Genomic DNA, 25,317 nt, shown 5'->3' with positions numbered 1-25,317 from the left:
AGAGATGGCTCTGTGTGCTACTTCCGGCATGTGTGCCATAGGTTCGCCATCACGGCTATATACCTTGCATAGAATTCCCATATAAATACCTACAAAATAAATTTATAAAATGTATATTTCTTCTTATTACAGGGATTTTCAAATTGAAAGATGCTTTAATTTTTTTAATAACAACTCTCTATTTAAAAGGTATAATAATTTTCCAAAGCTACACAACATCATTTGGCATACTGCTACTAATTTTGGACAATTTCCCACCTGGGCCCCTCTTCAGTTTTTAATGTTCATATAGGACATCTTTAGTTGGGCTGACATGGGATCAACAATCCAATGGTTCCACTTGCTATTACATCAGTTTGAAGACTGTAATACATTATTTACAAGAAAGGGTATTTTGATTCTTTTTCTATTGGATAATCCGAACTTCAGAATATTTTTTTTAATGGATAAAATGGTCACTAAATGAACGGTTGGAGTCAAGGACTACCTTTGATGTTTCAATGGAATAAAGAATGAGAGATTCCTATTTTGCCCAAAGAATGGTTAATATCAAAAATTATTGATTATATTTTATTCAAAAAATTTTGAATAACCTTTGAACTTACTGGATACCACTGTGTTTACATAGAAAATATTTGAGCCTATCATTATACAGAATTTTTAGAGATGCAATAAGTTTAATGCTTCACTGAAATATGTGTTTCTCCAGTGCTTTATAATTGGACTATCTAAAAGAAAGTTATTATAGGCATTAATTCAACTTTGAAATAAGGTACAATATTTTAGGATGTCCATTTTATTTTAAATTATATCCCCATTGTATGGGAACTGACACCTGAACAAAGAAAGTGGATCCTTCATGCATATTTATAGCTAAAAGATTTATTTTTCAGCATTATAAAAATAGATTTATGGCCCTAAATACCTAAATACTGGTCTGCAGAGTTGGTGTTATTACCATGTTTTGAATAAATTACTTATAGACATAAATTAGCAGTAGAAGATTATAATGAAATATATGACTGCCATTAAAATGCATGAGTAGACCTATATGGAAAAAAGCTTACTTTTGCCCTTTTTCATAATTTTGCTTATTGTTTACTGATATTTTTATTGTAATGTGGTTTGTTTTGTCAATGTCAGCCAGTTTATTGCAGTCTTAGGCTAGTAAAGTATGTCAATGAGTGATCTGTGAGCACCCATAAATATAAGATTTCAATGAATAATATTTCATACAAAATTAAAATACATCTATAAAATAACCTGGCAAGACCAGGATCAATCTATGTCTAAGTTATGTGATAACATTCCATAAATTCCATAAAATGTGATATCATCTGAAATTAGAAAAATTTAATATTATATCTAAAGTTACATAAAATTGGATCATATTTAAAATGACATAAAATACATCTATATGGAAGGACCCCTGTCAGGGTCCAGCAGATCTTACATATTGCTTCACAAAACCTAGTCTTGTACAATGTAATGAATGACAGTTCTGTAGTTTTGTTTTATGCATTCAATTAATAAAAGTGTTTTTAAAAGAAAAGGAATACCTATACAAAAAATGCTGGGCTATCTGGACAGTCACAAGGGGGCAGCAGTTTGCTGCCCTCTAGTGGCTGTTCTCCAGTGGTTTGCAGCGATATCTTATAGCAGTGATGGCAAAACTTTTTGGCACCGGGTGCCCAAACCAGGCGCATGCATGTGCGTTGGAGCGCCAGAAACCCAAAGACAACCTGGCCAGTGTACATGCACGCACCGGAAATCCAAGGACCAGGTGGCCAGTGCGCGCATGTGCTGGTTTTTGGGTTTCCAGCGCTCTAGCATGCATGAAGACCACCTAGTAAGTGCGCATGTGCATGCCAGAAACCAGGAGAGCAGTTGGCAATGGTGCAGGTGCCCACAGAGAGGGCTTTGTGTGCCACCTCTGGCACGCGTGCCATAGGTTCGCCATCACAGTCTTATAGCCTAGAAAACACTATAGCCCACAAACAAACCAGATAACGAATACACCCACCTATGTTTTTAGAAAGCAGGTAAGAAAGCATACAAGTAATAATAAACAAATCAGGCAAGTAAGCTCATAAAGAGTATCACAGTTCCCTAGATGTTTTCTAATACCTGCTCCAGAGGCAGGGGCCACATCTTTCTGACTATGTAAGGATATTTCCCAATAAAGCACTGCATGGCAATCACCAAACACCAGTTTTTAAACTGCTTTTGGCACTTGTGTCAAGCTCGGTGGCATGCTCAAAAATAAATGTCATATTTAGAGCCCACTGCTTTGCAACAGTACAGCTTTCCATTTGAATAATGTTTTAAATTAACGAACTTTAAATGTGTTAAGTTTCTTTTCTTGGTGTAGCAGAGTTTGCCAAGCAGCATAGGAAGTGTCCGTGGGCACAGATTCTACAATGTATGTTTTAAATTGTCCCATTTAAACAAGTTTACAGGACACTGGAAAGAAAGAGAAGTAATTTAAAAATTACTGTGGAACTTACTGTCCTCATCATGAGATAATAGTATTTAGTAAATATTGGAATATCTGCCTTGGATCCCATAAAAGTCATTTCATCGTGGTAAGGTGTCCCAATTTTGAAGACTGGTAAAATCAAGCAATATTTTTTGCAATAAGCTGGCTTTTAATTTCTTTTCCTTTTGAAAATTCCAGCTTCTGATATATGTGCTAAATTAGATGTGATAAAATTGTCCCAGAAAAACTGAAGAAAAAATATCAAACAAGTTCATTTGTTACAGATTCATGCTGCAATATGTCAGTTCAATGATCAAGGAAAAAAACACTCTGGAACCCATGAAGGAGAATTAAACGATTCTTGAAATGACATTTGAGAATCGGAGTTAAAGCTGAACATGCCAGCTCCATCACAAACAGTGGCAGTTCTGCTATATTGGCCAGATGTGGGAAACCTGCAGCTCACAGGCTACATTTTGAGGCCCACAGAATTGGATAGCAAGCCCACCCAAAATAAGGTTTACGTACATGGAAACCTCAGCCTACCATTTCAGTGACATCATGGGCTTTGACTATTTGGCTGCCCCCAACGGAAACATAGACTATGAGCTCCAGCCATCCCTAAAATTGCCTCTACCAGCTGAATAACAGTGCTGGAAATAGACCTTCCTAAATGTATTTCTTTGGAAAGCCCATTTTAAATAGGGTTGCCCAGAAGTTTGAGGGAACTAGCTAAGTTTCCGTGATCTTCTTCCTCTTCCCAAATTTACTGAAGTTGCTCAATACTAGTTCCATGAAAGACAGAGTAGCAATGGAGTCTTCCCAGTGCAGACGCCAGAGCATTTGATGCTAAACAGAAGTGCTTTAGATGTTAATCACAAGTAACAGCAAGAACAAAGAATCTTCTATCTAGAGAGGTGTCCCTGTCAGATCTTAGCAGAAAAACTACAGAATCCTGTATTACCTCAAAGGCCAGTTAATCCATTTCGTATGAGTTTTCTTATTTTAAAAAAAAAGCAATATGCTTTTTCAAAAAACAAAACAAAAACCTCAAAGCACCAACTGAGCTGTTTGCAAGAGAAAAATAGTGAATAAAAATTAAAAGGTAATGTTGCTTTGCAAATGACTAGATATATCCCTAAAGAGCTATCCCTATGAGGTATCATAGACATTCTTGCACAGAATATAATCCTCTGTTTCTAAACATAACAGAGCCTAAGTGATGAGATATGCATTATGTCACAATGCAAGTACATTCATAGATGTGTTGTGATTTACAAAGAAGAAGTGCTATAAAACATGGATGTATACTTCATCACTTACCCTTCTCCCCAACCCCCTTCCTGCAGATGCCAATGGCACTGCACGATAAGTTAACAACATAATATATGAAGAAGTTCTGGTCAGTGTTTTAATCCATGAACAACCTTATTAAATCTTCAAACAAATTTCAGCTCATCACCTTCAAACATCTGGTACTGGCAGTGCTTTCACTTTCTAAAGCCTTTGAATCAAAGGTGGCTTTTTTATTCAACATTACAATGAAAAAATAAAACACTACAATAATACAAACTAAAAAAAAGAAAAAAATGAAAAGTATAGAAAATAAAAAATAGAAAGCAAAATGATAAGGAAACAAATAATATAGTAAAGAAAAAATATAAATAAATATATAAAATGATTTTTCCCCTTCATCACAACAAATAATGTATAAGCAATTTAACTTATCACCTTCTTTTAGATGATGAACGAATGAATCTTTTCCCCGTTTCTCGTATCCTATCTATAAACTGTTAGATCAGGCGCAGGAAATGAAGACGTGACCAGCTCGATACATTCAGTAACTTTATTTGTTACAAAAGTATAAGACAAGACTGCTGGCGCGCTGCCGGGGCTCTCCTTATATTCGCTCCCGGCAGCCGCACCGCCCCTTGACAGGGATTCAAATCTCCCGCCCGATGGCTAGCAGCCAATCAGGGCGGATGTCCTTATAAGGACATAACACTCCTCCCCCCTTAGTCCGGGAACTGGCAAACTTCGTTAACAAAAGTCACGTAGTCGCGCAGGTACGTAGGACGCCTCGGCACCCTAGTTGACCTGCGCAGTCTCACTTGTTCTCCATCTCCGGCCAGGACGGACGGGGTTCTTTCGTCTCCTGGTTCCCTCCCCGGAACCGGGCTTGGTTCGGCTGTCGAGTGAGCGGGGTCACCCTCAGCGCCTCCGGCCGGACCGCAGACCTTGGATGGCTGGTTCTGGTGGTCTTCCTCCTGGCCTGTGGATCTATCGCCTCGTCTCGGTTGCTCGGTTCCGACCCGGGAAGAGCGTCTGAGTCTCGGTAAGTCTGTCGCTTGCTCCTCCCTGGTCTCCCGGGCGCTGCGGTTCGGTTGCGGTCCGGCTTGCTGCCGTCTGGGTGGTGGTTCCGCTCGGTGCCCTTGGGTTCGGTCCGCCGGCTGCGAGTTGTGCTGTTCGACCTCGCAGGGGTGGCGTCGGCCTACTCGGTTGGGCTGGCGTTGGTCTACCCGGTCTGGTTGGTGGTGGTCGACCTGGTCGGGGTGTTGTTGCAGGCCTACCTCTGCGGGGCGGCGGAGGTCTCCCCTGCCGGGGTGGTGCAGGTCTCCCTGGCCGGGTTGTTGTCGGCTTTCCCTTCCCCCTAGTCCCTGGTCTACCGCCGGTTGGTGCCTGGGGTCATCCGGGTCGGGTTGTTGTCTCCTGAGATGGGCGGGGGTCCCCCTCGCCGGGGAGTCGTGTGCCACCCTCGCCCATGGGTAGAGGGGTGCCCGTCTTGGCTGGGTCCCGGTCTACTCGCCTGGAACTGCGGTCTCCCTGGCCGGGCTGGCGTAGGCTGCCGTCACTGGTGGGGTGCGCTGCTCCTTCTCCGGGCAGATCCCGGTCTACTTGTGGGCTGGGTTGGTGGTCCCAGGCCCTGTTGTGCCGGGTGCCCACCTGGCTGGGTTGGTGTTGGCATCCCCCGTGCGGCTGGCCCCGGTCTACCACGCTGGACTGCCGACGTGACAGTACCTGGTAGTGTGCTGGGCCGACCTTGTCGGGATGGCGTTGCTCTGCCTCGCAGGGGTGTGGCAGGCCTACCTCGCCGGGGTGTTGTAGGCCTACCTCGACTGGGTGTGGTAGGCCTCCCCCGTCAGGCTGGTTTTCGTGTGTTCCCCCCCACCTTTTCCGGAGTTGGTCGATGTGACGTCTGCAGACCTGTCCATCTTCCAACTCGACGGTATAGGATTTGGGGCCGGTTGTGCTGGCAATCTTCCCCTTCAGCCACTTAGGAGGGCCGTTGAAATTCAGCGCGAAAACTGAATCTCCGTTGCTGAAGGCGCGAAGCAGGCGGCTGGTGGTTGCGGTCACTTCCGGGCTGTATTGGGGGTGCAGCCGGTCCAAGGGTGACCTCAACCTTCTGCCCATCAGCAGTTCGGCCGGGCTCTTGTGGGTGGTGGCATGCAGCGTGATGTGCTGGGTGAGGAGGAAGTTGTCTATCCGTTCCTGCCAGTCTCCCGGGCCCATCTTGGTGAGTGCCTCTTTGGTGAGCCTCACCATGCGTTCAGCTTGTCCGTTTCCGGCCGGCCTGTACGGGGCGGACAGGGCGTGGCGGATGCCCAGTCCTGCCAGGAAGGACTCCATGGCCAGGGATGTGAGCTGGGGGCCGTTGTCGGAGACCAGCACGTCCGGTAGTCCATGTGTGTCGAAAAGGCGGCGCAGGGCTCGGATTGTCGCTTCTGTTGCGGTAGATGCCATGGGTACCACCTCGAGCCACTTGGAGAAGGCATCTACCACGATGAGGAGGTGTCGCCCTTGCATCGGACCCGTGAAGTCGATGTGGATCCTCGACCAGGGGTTGCTGGGGGTCTCCCACTTCGCGACTTCGGATTGCGGCGGCGCTGGGCGAACTTCTTGGCACGGGTCACATCTGGAGACCCATTGTTCAATGTCTCTGTCCAGGGAGGGCCACCAGACGTAACTCCGTGCCAGGGCCTTCATGCGGACGATGCCCGGATGCCCTTTGTGCAAAGTCTCTAACGTCCACCGTTGCAGAGTGCTTGGAATCAGCACCCTGTCTCCCCATAGGAGACAGCCCTTTATGGTGGACAGCTCCTTCTGCTTCCTGGCGAACGGGCTGAACCTCTCTTCCGTCTTTTCCGATGGCCACCCTCTGAGGATCCAGGACTTCACTTGGCGGAGTGTGGGGTCCTTTTGGGTGTGGACGGCCACATCTGCGGATGAGACTGGACAGCTGGCGTCGTCGTCTATGTGGAATAGGTGGAGCGTGGGGGCTGGGTCTTCGACTAGATTCTTCGATGGGCATCTGCTGAGTGCGTCGGCATTTCCTATGGCTGTGCCTGGCTGGTGCACGAGCCTATAGGAGTAGCCGGCTAGGAAGATGGCCCATCTCGTCATCCGCGGGGACATGAAGGTCGGGGTGGGTTGGTCGCCTGCGAGGAGTCCCAGGAGTGGCTTGTGGTCGGTGACTATGGTGAAGCGTCTTCCGTAGAGGTATTCGTGGAAGCGCTTCACTCCTGCCACGATGGCCAGGGCTTCTTTGTCCAGCTGGTTGTAGTTCCGTTCTGCGCCGGACATGGTCTTCGAGAAGTAAGCGATTGGGGCTTCCGAGCCGTTGGGCAGTTCGTGGCTGAGAACTGCCCCCACCCCATAAGGCGATGCATCACAGGTCAGCTTGATGGGGAGCGTCTCGCTGTATTGGATGAGGACGCTCTTGGACGTCAATAGTCCTTTGATGGCCCGGAATGCTGCTTCCTCTTCCTGGCCCCACTTCCAGGAAGCCGCTTTCCCCAGCAGGCGGTGGAGTGGCTCAGCAACTGTGGCTTTCTGTTTTAAGAAAATGGCGTAGAAGTTGAGCAACCCAAGGAAAGCCTGAAGCTCCGTTTTGTTTTTGGGGCTTGGAGCTTCATGGATTGCTTCCACTTTTGATTTGGTGGGGTGGATGCCAGTGCTATCAATGAGATAGCCCAGGAACTCGACTTCCTGTACTCCTATGGTGCACTTGTCCCGCCTGACCCTCAAGCCCTTGGCCTTGAACCGCTGTAAGACAAGCCTGAGCCGTTCAAGGAGTTGAGCTCTTGAGTCACCTGAGACAAGCACATCGTCGAAGTAAGGCACCACCCCTGGAACGCCTTGGAGAAGGCGTTCCATCATGGATTGGAAAATGCCTGGGGCAGCGCTGACTCCAAATTGGAGGCGGTTACATTTGAATGCCCCCCTGTGCGTGACAATTGTTTGTGCCTCCGCCGTTTTTTCATCCACTGGCAGTTGCTGGTAAGCCTGGGCCAGGTCCAGTTTCGCGAAAATCGAGCCCGTTCCCAGGGAATGCAACAGATGTTGCACGACTGGGACTGGGTATGCGCTCTGTGCCAACGCCTTGTTGATGGTACAACGGTAGTCAGCGCAGATGCGCACAGACCCATCATGCTTCAGTGGGGTCACAATGGGGGTCTCCCATGAGGCATGATCGATCGGTTCCAGAACGCCCTGGGCGATCAGCTTATCCAGCTGTTCGTCTACTTTCGGCCGCAGGGCAAACGGAACTCGGCGGGGCTTAAGCCTGATTGGGGTGATTCCCTTGTCCAGATTAAAGGAAATTGGCCTCCCCACAAATTTCCCCAGCTTACCATCGAAGACTTCTTTGAACTCTTCGAGGATGGTGTCGAGTTCATCCCTATGGATTTCGTGGATGCCCTCAATGGAAAGCCCCAGCGGCTTAAACCACTCCACTCCTAACAGGTTCGGTCGGCTGTTCTCCACGATGGTGATGGGCAGCTCTCCGTTAAAGTCCTTGTATTTGATGTGGATGGTGGTTCTGCCCAGGATCCCAATGGGGTTTCCGTTGAAGTCGACAAGCCTCGACTTCGGGGTTTTCAGGTGGGTCTTCTTGCAGGATGGCTTCAGCTGCTGTAGGTGCTGCCAGTCCATGATGGAGTAGGCGGATCCGGAGTCTACCTCCATCTTGCACGGTGACCCCTCTGCCAGTAGCGTCACGTGGAACTTGGTGGTTCCCTTGTCGCCTGTGTGAGCGATGGTGGTCTGGTGCACCGTTCTGTTGCGGGGATATTCCTCCTCCCCGCGCCGGGACTGGGTCGAGGACCGTTTGGATGTCCTCTGGTTATCTTTGCGATTCTCGCGGAATCGTGGTCTGGGTGGTTCCGGGGCTGGATCTGCTGCTCTGCAGGCCTCGGCAATGTGCCCCCTCTTCAGGCATCGGCGGCAGGTCGCGTCCCTCCATCTGCAGGTCGCCCTGGGGTGGTCGCCTTTGCAACTGCCGCATCGTTCTCCCCGGTCGCCATGCTGTGGGTTTTCCCGCCTGGGGGGGCGGGAAACCTTGTAGACGGCCATTTCCTCCTCAGACTCCGTTTGTGTGGTTGAGTCATCTGAAGAGCTCAGGCCCGACTTGTGGATCTTGTGGATCCCTCTTGCTTTAACCATCGCGGCGGCTGCTTTCTCAGATGTTTCAGCCGCTGTTGCTTCATCGAGGACGTCTTTGAGTGGTATCCTCTTTCGGCTGAGGAACTTCTTCTGCAGCCCCACATCTCGCATCCCAAAAACAACGCGGTCACGGATAGCATTGTCCACGTTGTCGAACTCGCAGTTGGCAGCGATTTGGCGAAGCGCTGCCACGAATTCCTTGATGGATTCACCTTCCCGCTGGTTTCTCTGCTGGAAGGTGAACCTGTTTGCGATTGGGGTGCCTGTGGGTGCGTAGTGCTCCTGCAGGGCTTCTTGCAAGTCGTTCCAGGACATCTCCTCAATGTCCCTGGGTGCCACGAGGTCAATCGCCATCTCCAGGACGTCCGATCCGCAGTGAGCCAGGAAAAGGGCTCTTTTCCGCTCATCGTCGAGGTTCTGGTAGCCATTGCCTCGCAGGAACTGCCGGAATCGGACCATGTACGACCTCCACTTCTCTCGGGATGGATCGAATGGGTTCAGTGCGGCCATCGGAGCTTGCGGGGTTGCCATTCTGGAAGTCGCTGTGGTTTAGTGACTTCAGCTCGGTGGGCGATCGTGCCACGAGTCTTGCTCAGGTTCTCTTCTCTAGTCCTTCGTCGCCAGTGTTAGATCAGGCGCAGGAAATGAAGACATGACCAGCTCGATACATTCAGTAACTTTATTTGTTACAAAAGTATAAGACAAGACTGCTGGCGCGCTGCCGGGGCTCTCCTTATATTCGCTCCCAGCAGCCGCACCGCCCCTTGACAGGGATTCAAATCTCCCGCCCGATGGCTAGCAGCCAATCAGGGCGGATGTCCTTATAAGGACATAACATAAACAAATCCTTAAAACCTCGTAGTCCTAGTCAGTAGAAATCCATTAAGAATTACCACAGATAACAACATAGCTATTTTAACCTTGAACAAATAAACCAGCTTTAGATTCCTTCCTTTTATTTTTAGTAATCTAGATCTATAATCTCTTCAATTAATGTCCTAGAACTTGATTTTTTTTAATTTTACATCCCTTTTAATTATTGATCTAATTATTAAGACATTCACTGATATTATTTAGATATCCAGTGTAACATCTTTTCCCATATCATTCTTGTACCTATCATTTTTAAACCCACTTTTAAATCAGTTTCAATCTTGTCTAGTAAAGCTTGTTTCACTTCCATAACATCTTTTAAACAGCCTATGTATAGTGGTAGACCCTCTTAAAATTAACTTCTGGGCCTATTATTCACAGATACCCCTCAATATGTCCAATGTTAAAATATTTTACTCCATGTATTAGTAAATCAAAATTAAGACTTCTTCTTTCCATTATAATCTTTAATGCCTTCTGATTCCCTCTAAGACCCAATATTCAAAGTGCAACAGCATTTTCCCATAGGAAGGATTCTTATAATTAATATCACAATCTCATTTCAAATCCATCAGTACCCTTAGCCCATTTGTAACTTTTCAAATCAATATTCTCATCAACCTTTTGCTGTATATTCAAAAAAAAAAATTCCCTTAAATTTATATTTAAATTTTCTTTTGCAAATGATTGAAGAAAAGTCACCTGATATTGTAAAAATAATGTCATTCCAAAGGTTATTAATGGCTGAAGGACAGTTAGAAATATATGAACCCTGTGTCTATAAAGGCACTGACTGTGGTTTGGGCAAGGATGGTGTTCCCTCATATCCTAGAGCTCTCAACCCACTGGAAATCACTGTTGCAGTCTCCTCATAAGGAGCAACTATCTGGAGTCCTCTCCATGTCCAGAGAGGAATCCTGAACTGGTCCACTTGCTGATTCTTCATTCTGTTCTACTTGTTGGCTCTGCTCTTGATGGAGCTGTCTTGGAAGTACTGAATCAAAAGTGACTTCTGAGTGTCTTCATTTCTGCCAACTTGAATGCTATGAACAAGGAGCAAAATTTCCAGCTTGCTCCAAGTTGTACAACACAAATATTTTTCCTACTACTCTACCACAGGCTATTTGAAAGATGAGAGTGAAATCTTGTTCCTGAAGTTAACTGGAAAAATGGTTAAATGATGCACCACTGGAGGGAGGGAGGGAGGGAAGGAAAAGAGGGAAGGAGAAAAGCAGGAAAAATAATTAAAAATATGCAGAATTGAGCACTCCCATATAGGCTAGATCTTAAAAAAAATACTTACTTACCTACTTACTTACTTACTTACTTACTTACTTACTTACTTACTTACTTACTTAATGATTGATAGATAGATAGAATTTAGAGACTGCCTGGACCTAGATAACTGTGGACAGCTCAGACAAAAAGGAAGAAACAATCAAATAGAAAAACAAATCATACACCTCCAGAAGGAAAAAAAAAACACACACCATACACATCAAGCAAAGGAAACCTTCAGGGTTCACAACCATCCTACTCCAGTTACTGTTGTTACTGTTGTTACTACATCCTGTTACTGGAGTGGTAATCGTACAGATCTTAGGGTGGAGGGAATTATTATTCCAGAGGCCCACAACTGAAAGAAACAGGGCAGTAAGAAAAGATTTTTTAGCTGCTTGTTGTATCTGCATGCATGTGCATTTTGACTCTTTGAAATATATATATTTGAATGCATAGAAATATATACATAAATATATGCACACATATCTGCACACATCAAGAAGACCCACCTAAGGGAAGGAAAGAGATTTTCTAGAAACATGGAAGGGCACAGTAGATTGCAATCTGAACAAAATCCTTTGCAATCTGTTACTAAAGCATTTCATTCCAGGTAGAACTTTCTTAAACCAATTTAGATTAAAAACAGCCTGAGCAAAGACAAGAGCATCTTACAAACTACAGTAAATATGAAGACGTCTTTTTATTTCCAATAACAAATTGCTAATATTTTGACCCAGAGTTTTGATTTTTGTCTCAACTTGATGATATACTGTTTATTTAACAAATCAGGGGACAATGTGCCATACTCTTTCTTATTCTGATCATCTTTTCCTCCAAATTCATTTTTACTCTACCTTATTATTTATGTAAAATTCCTGAAAAGAATAATCAGATGTTCTGGCACACATTTATCAGCATTAATATATCCTGAATCCTGGCATGATCTGTACCAGTGTTTCTCATCCTTGGCAGCTCGAAGGCGTGTGGACTCCTGGAATTCTTCAGCCAACTCCCATTGTGGGAGTTCAGGTTTCTTGCCAAGGTTGCGAAGCACTGATCTACACAATCAAAGTCTAGCAAAGGTAAACTGACTGCTTATGTTCTTTGGCTCTTTCCCTTGGCCATCTTGCATGAAGTATCTGATCTGATAAGTCCTGATAGAATCACCTTTGCTGGTAAGGTCAAAGGAGAAGGGGGAAGCAAACGGCACAGTGCGAACTTAGGTAGGGTTCCCCAGGTACATGGAAGACCAACAGACTAGAAGATAGAACTCCAAATTCAGAAGAGAAGAAATCAACAGTAAACCACCCATTTTCTCCAGGGGTGGGTTCTACTTACCTTTACTACCAGTTTGTAATGGGGCTGCGCGCGCGCTCTTCTGCGCATGCGCAGAAACATTTTGATGACATCAGGGTCGGTGGGCAGAGCCTCCGCCAGTTTTACTACCAGTGCGAACCGGGGGCAACCCACCACTGGTTTTCTCACCCAGAGAGGTATATATCAACATGGCTATGTTTGGACAACTGTATCCACACTAAGCATTATAATGGGCCTATATGTGATTAAAAGGAAGGAGAGGCCTTTCCCCTAGCGTTATGTACCTATCTGAAACTGCCCTCGCTCCAGGGGTGAAATTCACCCAGTTCTATCTGGCTTGGGCGAACTGGTAGTGGCGGCAGTGGGAGGCTCCGCCCATCAGCGTCGCCATCATGACGTTGCTTTTTTGCGACATTTTAAGCCTCTGTGCATGCACAGAAGGCTTTGCACATGTGCAGATGACAGCACGTGTGAGCGAAGCAAGCGCACACACAGGGCGCACACATTGGCGAACCAGTACGGAAGGTAGGTGAATTTCATCCCTGCCTCGCTCCAGGATTTGCATTGAGTATTGATGTTCAGAGAGAAATCGAAATAGATATTCCTGTCTTTAAATTGAAGTGTTTGGCAAGATCCTCTTAGAAAAACAAACTGCAAATGAAAATACTGGAATAATTGAGTTTGGGTCTGTTATGTTTTCATAACAAAATGAAAATCTAGCAAAAAGACTAAGAGATTGCTTGCATTGGGGCAGGGTGATTTATGCTTTCCCTTTGGACTGTTTGACAGCTAGTTTTGCCCTACCAGTAGAAATTGGCAAGGTTTATTTTTCATTTGAAGATGAGAAAGCTGTTAATCAGTTTCTTTATTGCAGCATTACCTAGGAGTCTTCTCCAAGTACATTTCCCACAAGAATACTGGAGTATCCTGTTAAGTTGTCATATAATGTCTTCCCTTCTGTTCTTAGTCAGCTTTCACCATTGTGAATGTAACATTGGATTGTAATAAAGGATTCCTATAAGCCAAGCTTTCTCAATCACATCCATTGTAGATGTGAACATCCATTTTCCTCACTGTTGCTCTTTTACAAATACACGTACAGACCCTTCCCCCCTCCCCCTCCCTCAAATGATTAGGTTTGGGAAGAAAGCCCAAGACCCTGATCAAAACCGTTGGTTCTTCACTGCTCATGGACTTATTTGCAATAGGATCCTTGTCAGTTAACAAAATTGAAATATCCCCATCCACTCAACTCACTCAGTGATCCTGCTCTTTAGCAGCTCTTTAGCCTTTGCCAGATAGGAGTTAGTAGATCCAGACTCTGAGTTGGCAGAGAAGAAAGAAACAGCCTATTTTGCGCGACCAGGTTTGTGAGACCATGCAAGGGATTAAATGATCAGTTACTGGTTTTATGTCAATATTATTGTGATTTTTATTGAATATCCTACCTCAGGCACCAACCTCTCTTAGCCCATATCTAATGTCATCCTATTTTATCTATATATCTAACTTCTGAGACAATTTAGTGAAAATGACCTTATGGCTGAAAGAAGAATATAACTAAGGATTTTCTAGCCCAGATTTCTGGATTTTCTAGTCCTTCAACTATATTTTTTTATTTTATTTATTTTATTTTGGATTTATATACCGCACCTTCTCCGAAGGGACTCAGGGTGGTGTACAGCCAGATAAAAACATACAATACAAACATTAAAAACAATTAAAAGAATATATATTAATTTGGCCCCAGTTTAAAATGACAAACCAATTAAAAATTAAAAATTTAAAAATATGTTAAGCCAGCCTGGCTTGATGAAAAGAAAGTTTTAAGAGCACGGCGGAAGGCACCGAGGTCTTGGATTCTCCTTATCTCTGGGGGCAGCTGGTTCCATAGGGTAGGTGCCCCCACAGAGAAGGCCCTCCCCCTGGGGTCACCAGCCTACATTGTTTGGCTGATGGCACCCCGAGGAGGCCCTCTCTGTGGGAGTGCACGGGTCAATGGGAGGTTGTCGGTAGCAGCAGGCGGTCTCGAAGATAATTAGGTCCTATGCCATGGAGCGCTTTAAAGGTGGTAACCAATACCTTGAAGCACACCCGGAAGACCACTGGGAGCCACTCCACTGGTATATATACCCCACTGATTCTTAATCTCACATCATGCTTCATGTGGTTTGCAAGAATTTGGGAGGAAGAAAATGCTTCCTATTTCAGCTTGTTGCATTAATATTCTGAACTACCTGCACACATGATAACATCAGAAGCAATAAACTTGATTTGTTTTATAATCTTCTTTGCAAATTGGCTTTTCATGAGGCACAAAAAAGGCAGAGGCCTTTATAGGCATGGATATTTAGTTTCTAGAGCCCTTTCATGATTACATTTGAGGAAACTGATATCAAAAGCAATAGAAAATACCTCCATATTAAAGCTACTATAGTTTCTTTATCCTGTGGTTGTCCATCAATAAAACATTGGTTCTGGTGGCTCCAAAGATCAGATTGGCCTTGATTCTGTGGGTCTTCACAAAAATTTAGGAGATTAGTTCTGGGCTCAAGCCTGAGGCCTCACATATGTGAAGAAATCTGTTTCCTGGTTGTACTAATCAATATTTTTATAATTTCTCTTGCTGCTTTGGGCCTTATGTTTTTGTATATATATGTGTGTTTCTGCTTGCTTTAGTTTGCTAAAGTTTGGCAGCAGTTAGTTTGGATAGATAGATAGATAGATAGATAGATAGATAGATAGATAGATAGATAGATAGATATAGATGGAGGGAGGGCGGGAGGGAGGGAGGGAGGCAGGCAGGCAGGCAGGCAGGCAGGCAGGCAGGCAGGCATCTTTAGGAAGACCTAGTCATCAGATCTTGACTAAATTTCTGTAAGGAGCATTTTAAATTGCTGTGAGATTTAGTGAGTCTGTGTTTCTTTAGTCATTCACTGTTTTCCAATATGGCAGTGATTAGATTGTTGGACTAAGCCACTCACATAAGGTAGATCCAATGTTTTGGCCCAAAGCACTTTACAGAGTGCTAATATGATAAAAATAGATGTCTTTTAAGGAAGTTCCTCAGTTTGAGAAGCAAGCTAAAATCAAAAAGCAGTACTGTACATAAATAAATAAATATAAAATCTGTAATGTTTAAATAGAAGGAAAACATTGATTACTTGTATAGTGTATATAGTTCTAACTTTTTATTTTAAAACTAGCTGTCTCTTGACTAAACTCTGATTAATCCAGGCATTCTGATTTTGGGATGCCAATCTTTCTTCTGGAAGAAATAGGAAATAGGAAGTTTAATTCCCACACCTCATAGAATGATGAAATCAAGTTCTGAGAAAATGTATCTGGAATTCTGAAGGCACTACCAGCATCTCAGGGAAAAAAAGAGACAAGATACAGTCAGCTAGATTGAAGAATTGCAGAGCTGTGCATCAAATTCATCTCTGTTTTCAGCAGGGAGCATGATATATCTATTAGACTGGATATACTGAAGAAGACCCAGTGGCATCTGAAAGGGAATACATATTCAAAAGAGGCAGGACTTGATTGCAAGCTGCTTAGACTGCCATCTTGATGTTTTTTACATCTCTCTCCATGAATGTCATTGGAGAAGATTTGTACAACTTATCTACAGTTTCAGAAATTTTATTTTAATGTAGACAACATTTCAAAAAGAATCCTGAGGTAAAATCTCATTCAAGTTTAACAGACTACAAAACTTTATAGATTTTAGATAGATAGGCACACAGGCTCCAGAAAAAACTAAGGACAGTTAGATATAGTAATGTTAATATCATTGTGTTTATACCTAGGAGCTTCTTCTGGGTAGTAGGATAAAGACAAACACATGTTGCATTTTCTGAGGAATGTATTCATTTTTCTAAAACAATAATTAAACATAAATGGAAGTGTCAAACTATTTTCTAGGGGCATTTATACCCATTGCAATGGGTATAAAATTCTGATGTCCACAATGATCCCTACTCAGGTGGGTGGAATTATTCAATCCATTTTTCATGTTTATGCTCTTAATTACGGGAAGATTTCCTTTTTATTAATAAACTATGTACTTAATCCTACATTCTTGCAAGATGCCACCAATTTTCTTGCTATCATCAACTTTTTTTTATTTTTTAATTTTCTATTATTTATTTTCTGTCTTTGTATCTGCTGTCTTGTCCTTTCCTTTCCTTTCCTTTCCTTTCCTTTTTCTTCCCTTTCTCTTTCCCTTTCCTCTCCTCCCCTTCCCTCCCGTCCCCTCCCCTTCCCTCACAAAAAGTTCTGAACAGCTACTATACTGGCTTATTGTGGTACTGTATTAATTTAATTTAATTAATTTAATTAATTAAATTTATATGCCGCCCCTCTCCGAAGACTCAGGGCGGCTCACAATACATTTTAAAAAATCATTATAAAAAGCATTTAAAAATTAAAAAACATTAAAAAATTAAAAACTCATTCACGCCATTCATGGCCGGATCTCGCCAGATCACAAGAGCGAGATCAACGGCCCCAGCCCTGCCAGAAAAGCCAGGTCTTCACCACTTTTCAGAAGGCCAATAGGGTGGGGATGGTCCGGACCTCAGGAGGTAACTGGTTCCAGAGAGCTGGGGCAGCCACAGAGAAGGCCCTCCCCCGCGGGCCCACCAGCCGGCATTGTTTAGCTGACGGGACCCGGAGGAGACCAACTCTGTGGGATCTTACCAGTCGCTGGGAGCTATGCGGCAGAAGGTGGTCTTGAAGATAACCTGGCCCTAAGCCATGTATTACTATACTGTATGCCATTACTGCACACATCACTGCATTCCAGATAAACTGTAGCTTCCAAGTGGTCTTTAATAGAAGTCCCATATAGCTAGACAGGACATTATCTTTGGAAGAAAATCCTTTTGGCAGCCCCCAGATATCTCTTCATATCCTGAAGGTTATTCCCTTGCACAAAATAGCAGAGCTGACCATGAAGGTCAGGGAGTGCATCAAGGAACATGGCTTTGGAAGTGAAGATGAGTGAACCAAACTTTCATTAATTTTCTGTCTTCTTCTAGTCAGAAAAAGAACAACAGAGTTACCTTGCCAATGCCCCAATAACCTTACCCTCAGCTGGGAAGCAGCAATCAGCCAAAGTGTGTCACTGTCCCAGGGAAGCATTAATTATCTTCAGCATGTGTAAAAGCACCTAGAGAAGATCTAAACATTTCATACTCTAACATATACCCACAGAGACCTTACAGAGACTTGGGGAATTGCACAAGGTTTTATAATATAAATTGTAGGTTCTTGATACCCTTTTTATTCATATAATATATTTCTTTTATTCAGTACAATAGCAATTTAACCACAATAAAGATAGACAATTTTTTGGGGAATAGAGTTGTTTCCTTAAAAAAAATACAGGTAGAATAGATAAAATGATTATTTCACTGACTAAAATGATAATATGGTCCTTGATCTGTTAAATGAACATGTATATTGTAAAATGTATATATTGTCCAAACCTCATAGAGCATATTACCTTAGAATTTAGAGGTATAGAAGATATATAGTATCCATAGTATAAGAAAGTACAGCCATTCTGAAAGCTCGCACTCCAAGTAACCATGTAAAGAATGTGGCTGAGACACAAAGAGCACAATTACCTGCAGTTACTGGGGACAGGAGTATGTTACTCACTTTATACACAAACATCATTCTTTATCCAGTTTCCAGAGTACTGTACTTTATAATTAGAATTTTAGTAGCAGATTTCAGTTTAAATCTCAGAAGTGATAAAACTGGAGAGAAGAAGAACAACAACAAAATATATATGCCCAAAATATGAGCAAAAATTCTGTAAGGAAGACCTATATATGAAATGTCAGCATTAATGAAAATTTTTCACCACATATATCACATTACATGCCAGGAACAATTGAAAGGGATCTTCCCACCAATGATTACAGCATGCTGGAGATGTGGGCAGAAGGGGGAGGAAGAGGAGGTTTGTATGTTATACTTAGCTAGAGTCATTCATTGAGATAGAAATCAGATAAATAAACCAAATAGTTTAACCATGTTTTGATAAAACCACTGTTGGCTGAGTTTACATCACATACTAAGCCATGGTTTATTTGTTTCTGACTTACAGATTGTGTGAATATGTTATAATTATAAAGATAACTATATCCCAAGCACTCTTAAGCTTTATAATTACAAAACTGTGTCTGAATTCACACAATATGTAAGTCCGAAGAAAATAAATCATGGCTTAGTATGTGATGTAAACTCTTCCAACAGTGATTTTATCAAAACATGGTTAAACTATTTATTTTGTTTATTTGATTTCTACAGCCGCCCATCTCAACAAATGACTCTAACTAAGTATGATGTACAAATTGAGTCTCTGAGCACAGATGCAACTCTTGCAGAATTGGAGTAAAATGTTTCCACCTAGTGGTTGTGTTTCAGCTGAAACCAAGCTTTCAATCACTCTTCAAAGATATATAACATAGAAAACTTATATGATAACATCACTACAGATACTGTTATGAATAATGTAACTCTATTTAATATACTTTTGAGAGACAATTGCTATGTAGTTATAACTATATATAAGTATTATAGCAGTAATCCTAAATGCCATCAATTGGTCAGGACATTTCTGTTGAGGAAAGGCCACAGCTGCATATCAGCTCCATTTCAAAAAGACCACCTAAGCTTCTGATAACATCATTTTCCAGAAGCACGTCCAAAGTATGAATCCAATCATTTAGGAGTCTATAACCCCCATATATAAACAATCTCCCTACCCAAATAAACCAATTAATGAGAGCAGGGAATAAGTAATCTTCAGGTGCTTTGGACAAGAAGGTAGGACAAGAAGTAACAGATATGGTAGAAATTTATCAAGGAGAGACCCAACAGAGAATTAAGGAGAAATTTCCTGACAGTGAGAACAATCAATCAGTGGAATGGTTGCCTTCAGAAGTTGTGGGTGCTCCCTCACTGGAGGCTTTTAAGAAAAGATTGAACAACCATTTGATTAAAATGATATAGTATGTCATGCTTGAGCAAGGGGTTGGACTAGCAGACCTCCAAAATCCCTTCCAACTCTGTTATTCTGTTACTTATTGGGTATAGATCCAAAACTGATCAAAACACAAAACATAACATAACTTCTGGAATCAGGTCATTAAGTCAAAACAACCACTGGAACATCATGCTTATTTTTCTCAATTTAAAGAATCTAGTGAGACAGATATCTTGATTTTAGAATCTACAACATGATGCCCCGAAGTGCCAATGGTTCTTGGGGCTCAGAAGGTTCTTCATCCTGCCTAATTTTTAAAAAATCTGTTTAATTTTAAGATGGGACGTTGGCATGCTGCATGACATACAGCAACTCTCCAGTATAATTTTTATTTCCAAGAATGCATCTAGGTCCGTGATGGCGAACCTATGGCACTTGTGCCAGAGGTGGCACAGAGAGCCCTCTCTGTGGGCATGTGCGCCATCACCAGCTGCTTTTCTAGTTGCATGCACACTGGCCAGCTAATCTTCGTGCATGCCGGAGCCCCGGAAACCCGAAGAACAGCTGGCCAGTGTGCATGCGTGTGCTTGCCACCTGGTCTTTGGGTTTCTGGTACTCCAGCACATGCGAAGTCCAGCTGGTGCACCGGAAACCCAAAGACCAGGTGGCCTGCTCACACATGTGCATCAGCCAACTGGTCTCAGAGTTTCCTGGGCGCTGGTGCACGCATGCACGCACACGCGTACCGGTTTGGGCACTCAGGGCTGAAAAGGTTCACCATCACTGTTCTAGGTGCCATGCAGCAGTCCATGTCTTTGAAAGAATACCCGCCTACCTAGAAAAAAAAGAAAGAGAGCCTATCATTGTTCAGCCATTACTCAATTCCAAGTAGGGATAATTGCATGTTACTATTGTTTATTCCAATCCCCAAGTAAAGTCTTATTTCTAGTTACACAATCCCTTTTCCAGTCACTCGGTATTCCCATCTCTCATAACGAATAATGTACTTCTGCTTAACTGGCTATTTCTAGCTATTACAAGGATAATGATGTGTGTGGTGTGATAATCTAAATAGTTCAAAGTATCTTGTCCACATTTATGGGTTTTATTTGCAATCCTAATGGTTTCATTTCAAAGATTGTTAATCTTTCTATTTCATGTCAAATATTCATTATTTAATGCTCCACATGTTTTGCAAACATTTAATGTGCTTCTGAAAGCTCTTAAACCTCTTCCTATTTGCCAAACTGACATGGATGATTCTCTAAGGATCCAATGGTGACTGAAGTATTGATTTGCTATCATTACTATAGATTAGACACCAAGGCATTTCTGTGAGGCCACATTTCACCAAATGTCACCATTCTTCAGTGACAGAGTTTGCTGGAAGAATAAGGTGTCTCTGCGTTATCCAGCCAGAATGCATGCTTATGATCCCGTGGGTTAATTGCTCAAGTAATGTCTGTAATCCAAACTCCTAGACTTCATCAGGTGCCACCAACATCAGTCAAACTTTCACCAAAGCCCTCAAAAATCTTTACACTCCCTCACCATTTTCTTCTCACCCAATCAAGAATGAAAAGTGTGATCTGCCTTATAGCTGATGAAATACTGGAACAGTTCTATGGTTCAGATTCAAATGCAAAAAGTAGCCAGCTTTGCCCTGACCATTTTATAACTATGGTCTGCCAAAAAAAAAAAATCCCCAAGGATAAAAAAAAGCAACTGCAGTAGTTATCTATTAGTTTTTGAAGTTAACATTCTCCTGCTTAGCAAAGATGAGTGAGTAATTAGTAGTTAGAAACAAGCATATTATGTTCTAGAACCCTCAGTTTTAGCATAAAGAGCAAAATCCATTTCATATGTTAATTGTTCCTCTCAAAGGAACTAATTTACGTGAAATAAAATGCACAAATATTGCCATAACAGTGTGACACTTTGCTACCCTTTACAATACGTATCCACTTCCTGAGTGAAGTTTATTTCCTACCATAAGACAATTTTCTACTTGGAAAAAATAGTAAATGAAATGGCACTGTCCAGACAAGGTCAATACTGAGAACTCCCAAGGGCAATAATGGAGAGAGTTACACTGCACAATCCTATATGTGTTACTTGGAAGTAAATCAGAATGAGTTTAATGAAGTTTATATCCGAGAAAAATATGAATAAGAACATCTATGACCAAATAGCATCATTAATATCAATGAAATAGAACCAGCTTTCATTGGACTATGCCCAGCAAATGTCCAGAGACATATCTGATCTTCAACTAGTGGATTAAGAACTGTACTAGTCTAAGAGAGGACTGCCATAAAACATACAAGAAAACAAAGTTTGAGCTGCAGATAAAGCTAAATCTGTAATAGCATAAAGTTATATTATTGTAAGTTTTTTTGATACAATCAATGATTGTGCTATTACCTAAATTATTTGTAAATTAGAACACATCCTATCAATACTGAAGATAATTAAAAGTTTGCATTCTTTGCTAGTATTCAAGGTAAGGCCACAATACTACCTCACTAATATTGATGATAAGGCATCTAACAATAGTCAACGTTTTGGGTTATACCCAAATTCTATTTGCTGCGCAAAGTATCGGCCTTTGAAATGTCTTTCAGGAAGCATCCACTCCAGAGAAATTCTATTGTGCCAGAAGGAAACAGCCATTTAAAAAATATTTTAAAAAGTAACATAGACTAACTTGCTAACTGGACAGAAATAATTCCACCCCTCTTCATTTTGCTTTCCTCCAATTAGGCTGCACTGGTGGCTCAATCCAAGTTTCAACTCCATTGTAAGACTCCTAATTTTCACCCTGGACTTGCTGCTCAGCTTTGAGCAGGAAGCTCCTAGAATCACTGCAATTAGCTCATTATAGGGTTGGTTTATTATCCAGCATCTGTCAAAAGAATCCCTTCTGGTCTATGTTAAAGATGCTCTCATGCCAAAGGCAGTTTTTGCTGGGAGCAAGAGGTTGCATTTTTCTACACAACTTCTGCACTCCAAGCCCAGGCTGCTGCTCTTGCTTGTACTGATGACTTCTGAACTGCTCCATTTCCCTCTTCCAGCCCCCTTCCTCTCCCACAGAATCCCCAGTTAAAATCATGCCCTTGCTATCTCTTATTGTTTAAATAACAACAACAACAACAGATACAACATCAATGCTTCTCTTTGCTGCTGAGGACAAGAAATGAAGTGCTGTTTCTTTAATCGGCAAAAGCATGCAATTAAGAGCATACCTTTAATTTAGTGTTGGGATAGCTCACTTGCACCCTGGCAGTTGTCTTATTGGAGAGGGCAGCCTGCCTCAGATCCTCTAGCACTGAAATTATATCATCCAGCACGCATTTCTTATCCTGATTTCTCAACACACACAGATGGGAAAAAGTATAATTATAGCCTTTGTGGTTCACCTTCATTTCCAGCACGGTTCGGTGGATCTGCAGCAGCCCTTCAGCCTGGTGCAAAATATTGCCCCCGGGCTTGGCGAGGAGGATCACCCGGCCATACCTCCCCGGGGTGTGCAAGTCCGAATAGAGATGGCTTTTGGAGCGGTCGAGGGGGAAAAGGCTGTTGGCCAAGCTCCTCTCGATCTTGGCCAAGCTGTGACTCGGGGCCACTAGGAGCTCCAGGTCCATTTCAGGCTGGAAGCGGTTGAGGACGCTGAAGCCGAAGATGATGGTCAGGACTGCGGGCACGGTGAGGAAGAAGACAGGATGCCGGCTGACGAACAAGCCCAGTTGGTGGCAGAACGACCGGAGCCCTCTGTGGATCACCTGCCGCAGCATCCTCCTCCTCCTCCCGAGCCAGCTTGCGGATGCTCCCGGCCGTCTTCTTCGAAAGCACGGGGGACATCGGGAGCTAAGTGGCCTGACGAGCCCCGCTGCCTGCCTCGGACTTTCGCGCTCACTCGCTCGCTCGCTCGCCCGCTGGCTCTTCCTTCCTCTCCCGCTACTACCCGCTTAAAACACTGCAGCAAGTTGCAGCAAGATGACCAAATATTGATCAATGGGAGGGGGGTGCGCGCGTGCGGGGCTACGGGGTGAAGGGGGGGCAGAGGAGGGGGTTCCCTCGGGCTTCCCTCTCCCCCCTCCCCTTCTCAGCCTTTCAGCCCCGCTTCACTCGCGATTCTCCGGAGGCAGCTCCGGGCTGCTGCGGCGGCGCCGCCAAGGCCCCCTTGTCCTCACCCCTCGCGCCTTCCTGGCGCGCTCGTGCAAAGCCCTCCGAAGCGAGGTGGGCGGCGGCATTTCAGGAGTGTCGCGGAGCTCTCGGCTGCTTTGAAGTTTAAGCGCCGGGCGAGCCGGCGAGGCTCCTGGAAGGAGGAGGAGGAGGAGGCGGCTGCGCCTGACCCAGCCTTTCCCTTAAAAAGGAGGCGCGGGAACCCCCTGCCTACCTGAGGGTAGCCCGGCCTCTTTGGCTGTCGGGCGGACGGGAGGCAACCGAGCAGGAAGGCGAGAACGGGAAAGAAAGATGAGGCTGCGGCGTAACTCAGCCGGCTCATTGTCTCTCGCGCCCGCCCTTCTTCTGGCGGGAGCGATGCAGCGCCCGAGAGCTGCGGCTGCGGCTCCGGCTCGGCTTCGGGAAAGCACCTCCGCCGCCTTCGCCTTCGCCTCCCTTTCTCTCCTGCTTCCCCGCCAGGATCGGGCCTGTGGCTAGCCGAGCGGGTGTCCCTTCCAGCCGCGCCTTTTGGCCCCGGAAAGAGGTTTAGGCGACGGAGCCGGGGAAGAGAAGAGAGGAAATGGTGAGAAGGTTCAGCCGCTCTCGCCTAAGCTTCGGGCTTGACTACTGTAAGGAGCTGAGGGTGGGACTGCCCTTGATCCTGTGCTGAAGCGCTCTTGCTTCTTGCCTTCAGGCGCCAGGTACGTGGCCGACGATCTTCCAGGAGAACTGGCTGCCCAGAGGCTTCCGGGTTCAAGGCGGAGCGCTCCTTACGGACTCAGCCAAGAGCCTCCTGTCTCACCTGCCCACCTCATGCCAGCTGCTGGTCCATCAAAAGATCTGCTCGGGAATCCATCTTTGAAGGCTTTTCAGCAGCTTTGCACCAATACCCTGAGGCGGACATTACACACACACACACCCCAAGCACCATGCACAAAATCAGACACTAGAGTGCAAAATACACCTTTTTTTTCTGGGACTACAGTCCTTTCTTTCTTTCTTTCTTTCTTTCTTTCTTTCTTTCTTTCTTTCTTTCTTTCTTTCTTTCTTTCTTTCTTTCTTTCTCTGCCATTCTATTCTTTGGCTGTTTCAATTTGGAACATTTTCCCCTAATTTTTTTACTGTAGGCTATTTCAAGAATTTCAAGGCAGCTAATAAAGGACTTTTTATAACAGTAGCATCCTGAGTTGGTCAGAATAAGGTACACTCACACACTCCTACCATCATATCATATCTAGACCAAAAACCTGTCACACTGTTTACCAAGACATTTAAATTTCACAAGGTTAATAGCTTTTAAAAATAGTTTATAAACCAAATGGCTATAAGTATATCAGAGATTTTCATCTGCCAGATGTCTGTGTTCCTATCTAGTTTCAACCCCCTTCTTCTAGTTTTGATACAGGCTTTCCTTTGGACAAGAAATATCTTCAGAGTAACCTACCACTGTCCATTGCCTCCCAAAGTCACAGATGTTAGAGTGGATGTTTGAGAAAAAGAGAATTCTCAAACAAATTCTAGTTTAAATGTATGTATTTAAATTCCTAACTTTTAAAACCTGATATTATTGGATTTAAATATTTAGAAAAGCAATAATTTAAATTACAATATTTATCAAACTTGAGCAGCATACCATAAAATTATAAATATAGCACCATTAAAATAAAAAAAAAACTACAGATTAAAAAACTGTACACCAGAGTATGATCGATATGGCAGGGAATCTCCTCTATCACTCTACCAGCCATCTCCA

The 25,317-nt window shown here is 43.7% G+C and overlaps 1 protein-coding gene across 2 annotated transcripts in view; it reads right to left on the bottom strand.

The window, feature by feature from the left end:
- PTCHD4 (patched domain containing 4) overlaps positions 1-24,266 on the bottom strand; it is an 81,856-nt gene extending 57,590 nt beyond the window's left edge. The window contains exon 1 of one of the 2 annotated variants that reach the window (XM_034426818.3): positions 22,646-24,266. In XM_034426818.3, coding sequence (XP_034282709.2) covers positions 22,646-23,194 — 549 coding nt within the window. In that variant the 5' untranslated portion in view covers positions 23,195-24,266. The remainder of the gene's footprint in view (positions 1-22,645) is intronic. The other variant, XM_034426819.3, reaches the window with a different exon arrangement.
- Positions 24,267-25,317: the final 1,051 nt, after the last annotated feature.

Source organism: Pantherophis guttatus, chromosome 1 (assembly GCF_059756535.1).
Source record: "Pantherophis guttatus breed Tessera chromosome 1, ASM5975653v1, whole genome shotgun sequence".
Classification (NCBI taxonomy): Eukaryota; Metazoa; Chordata; class Lepidosauria; order Squamata; family Colubridae; genus Pantherophis; species Pantherophis guttatus.
This window is presented reverse-complemented; position numbering and strand designations above follow the sequence as displayed.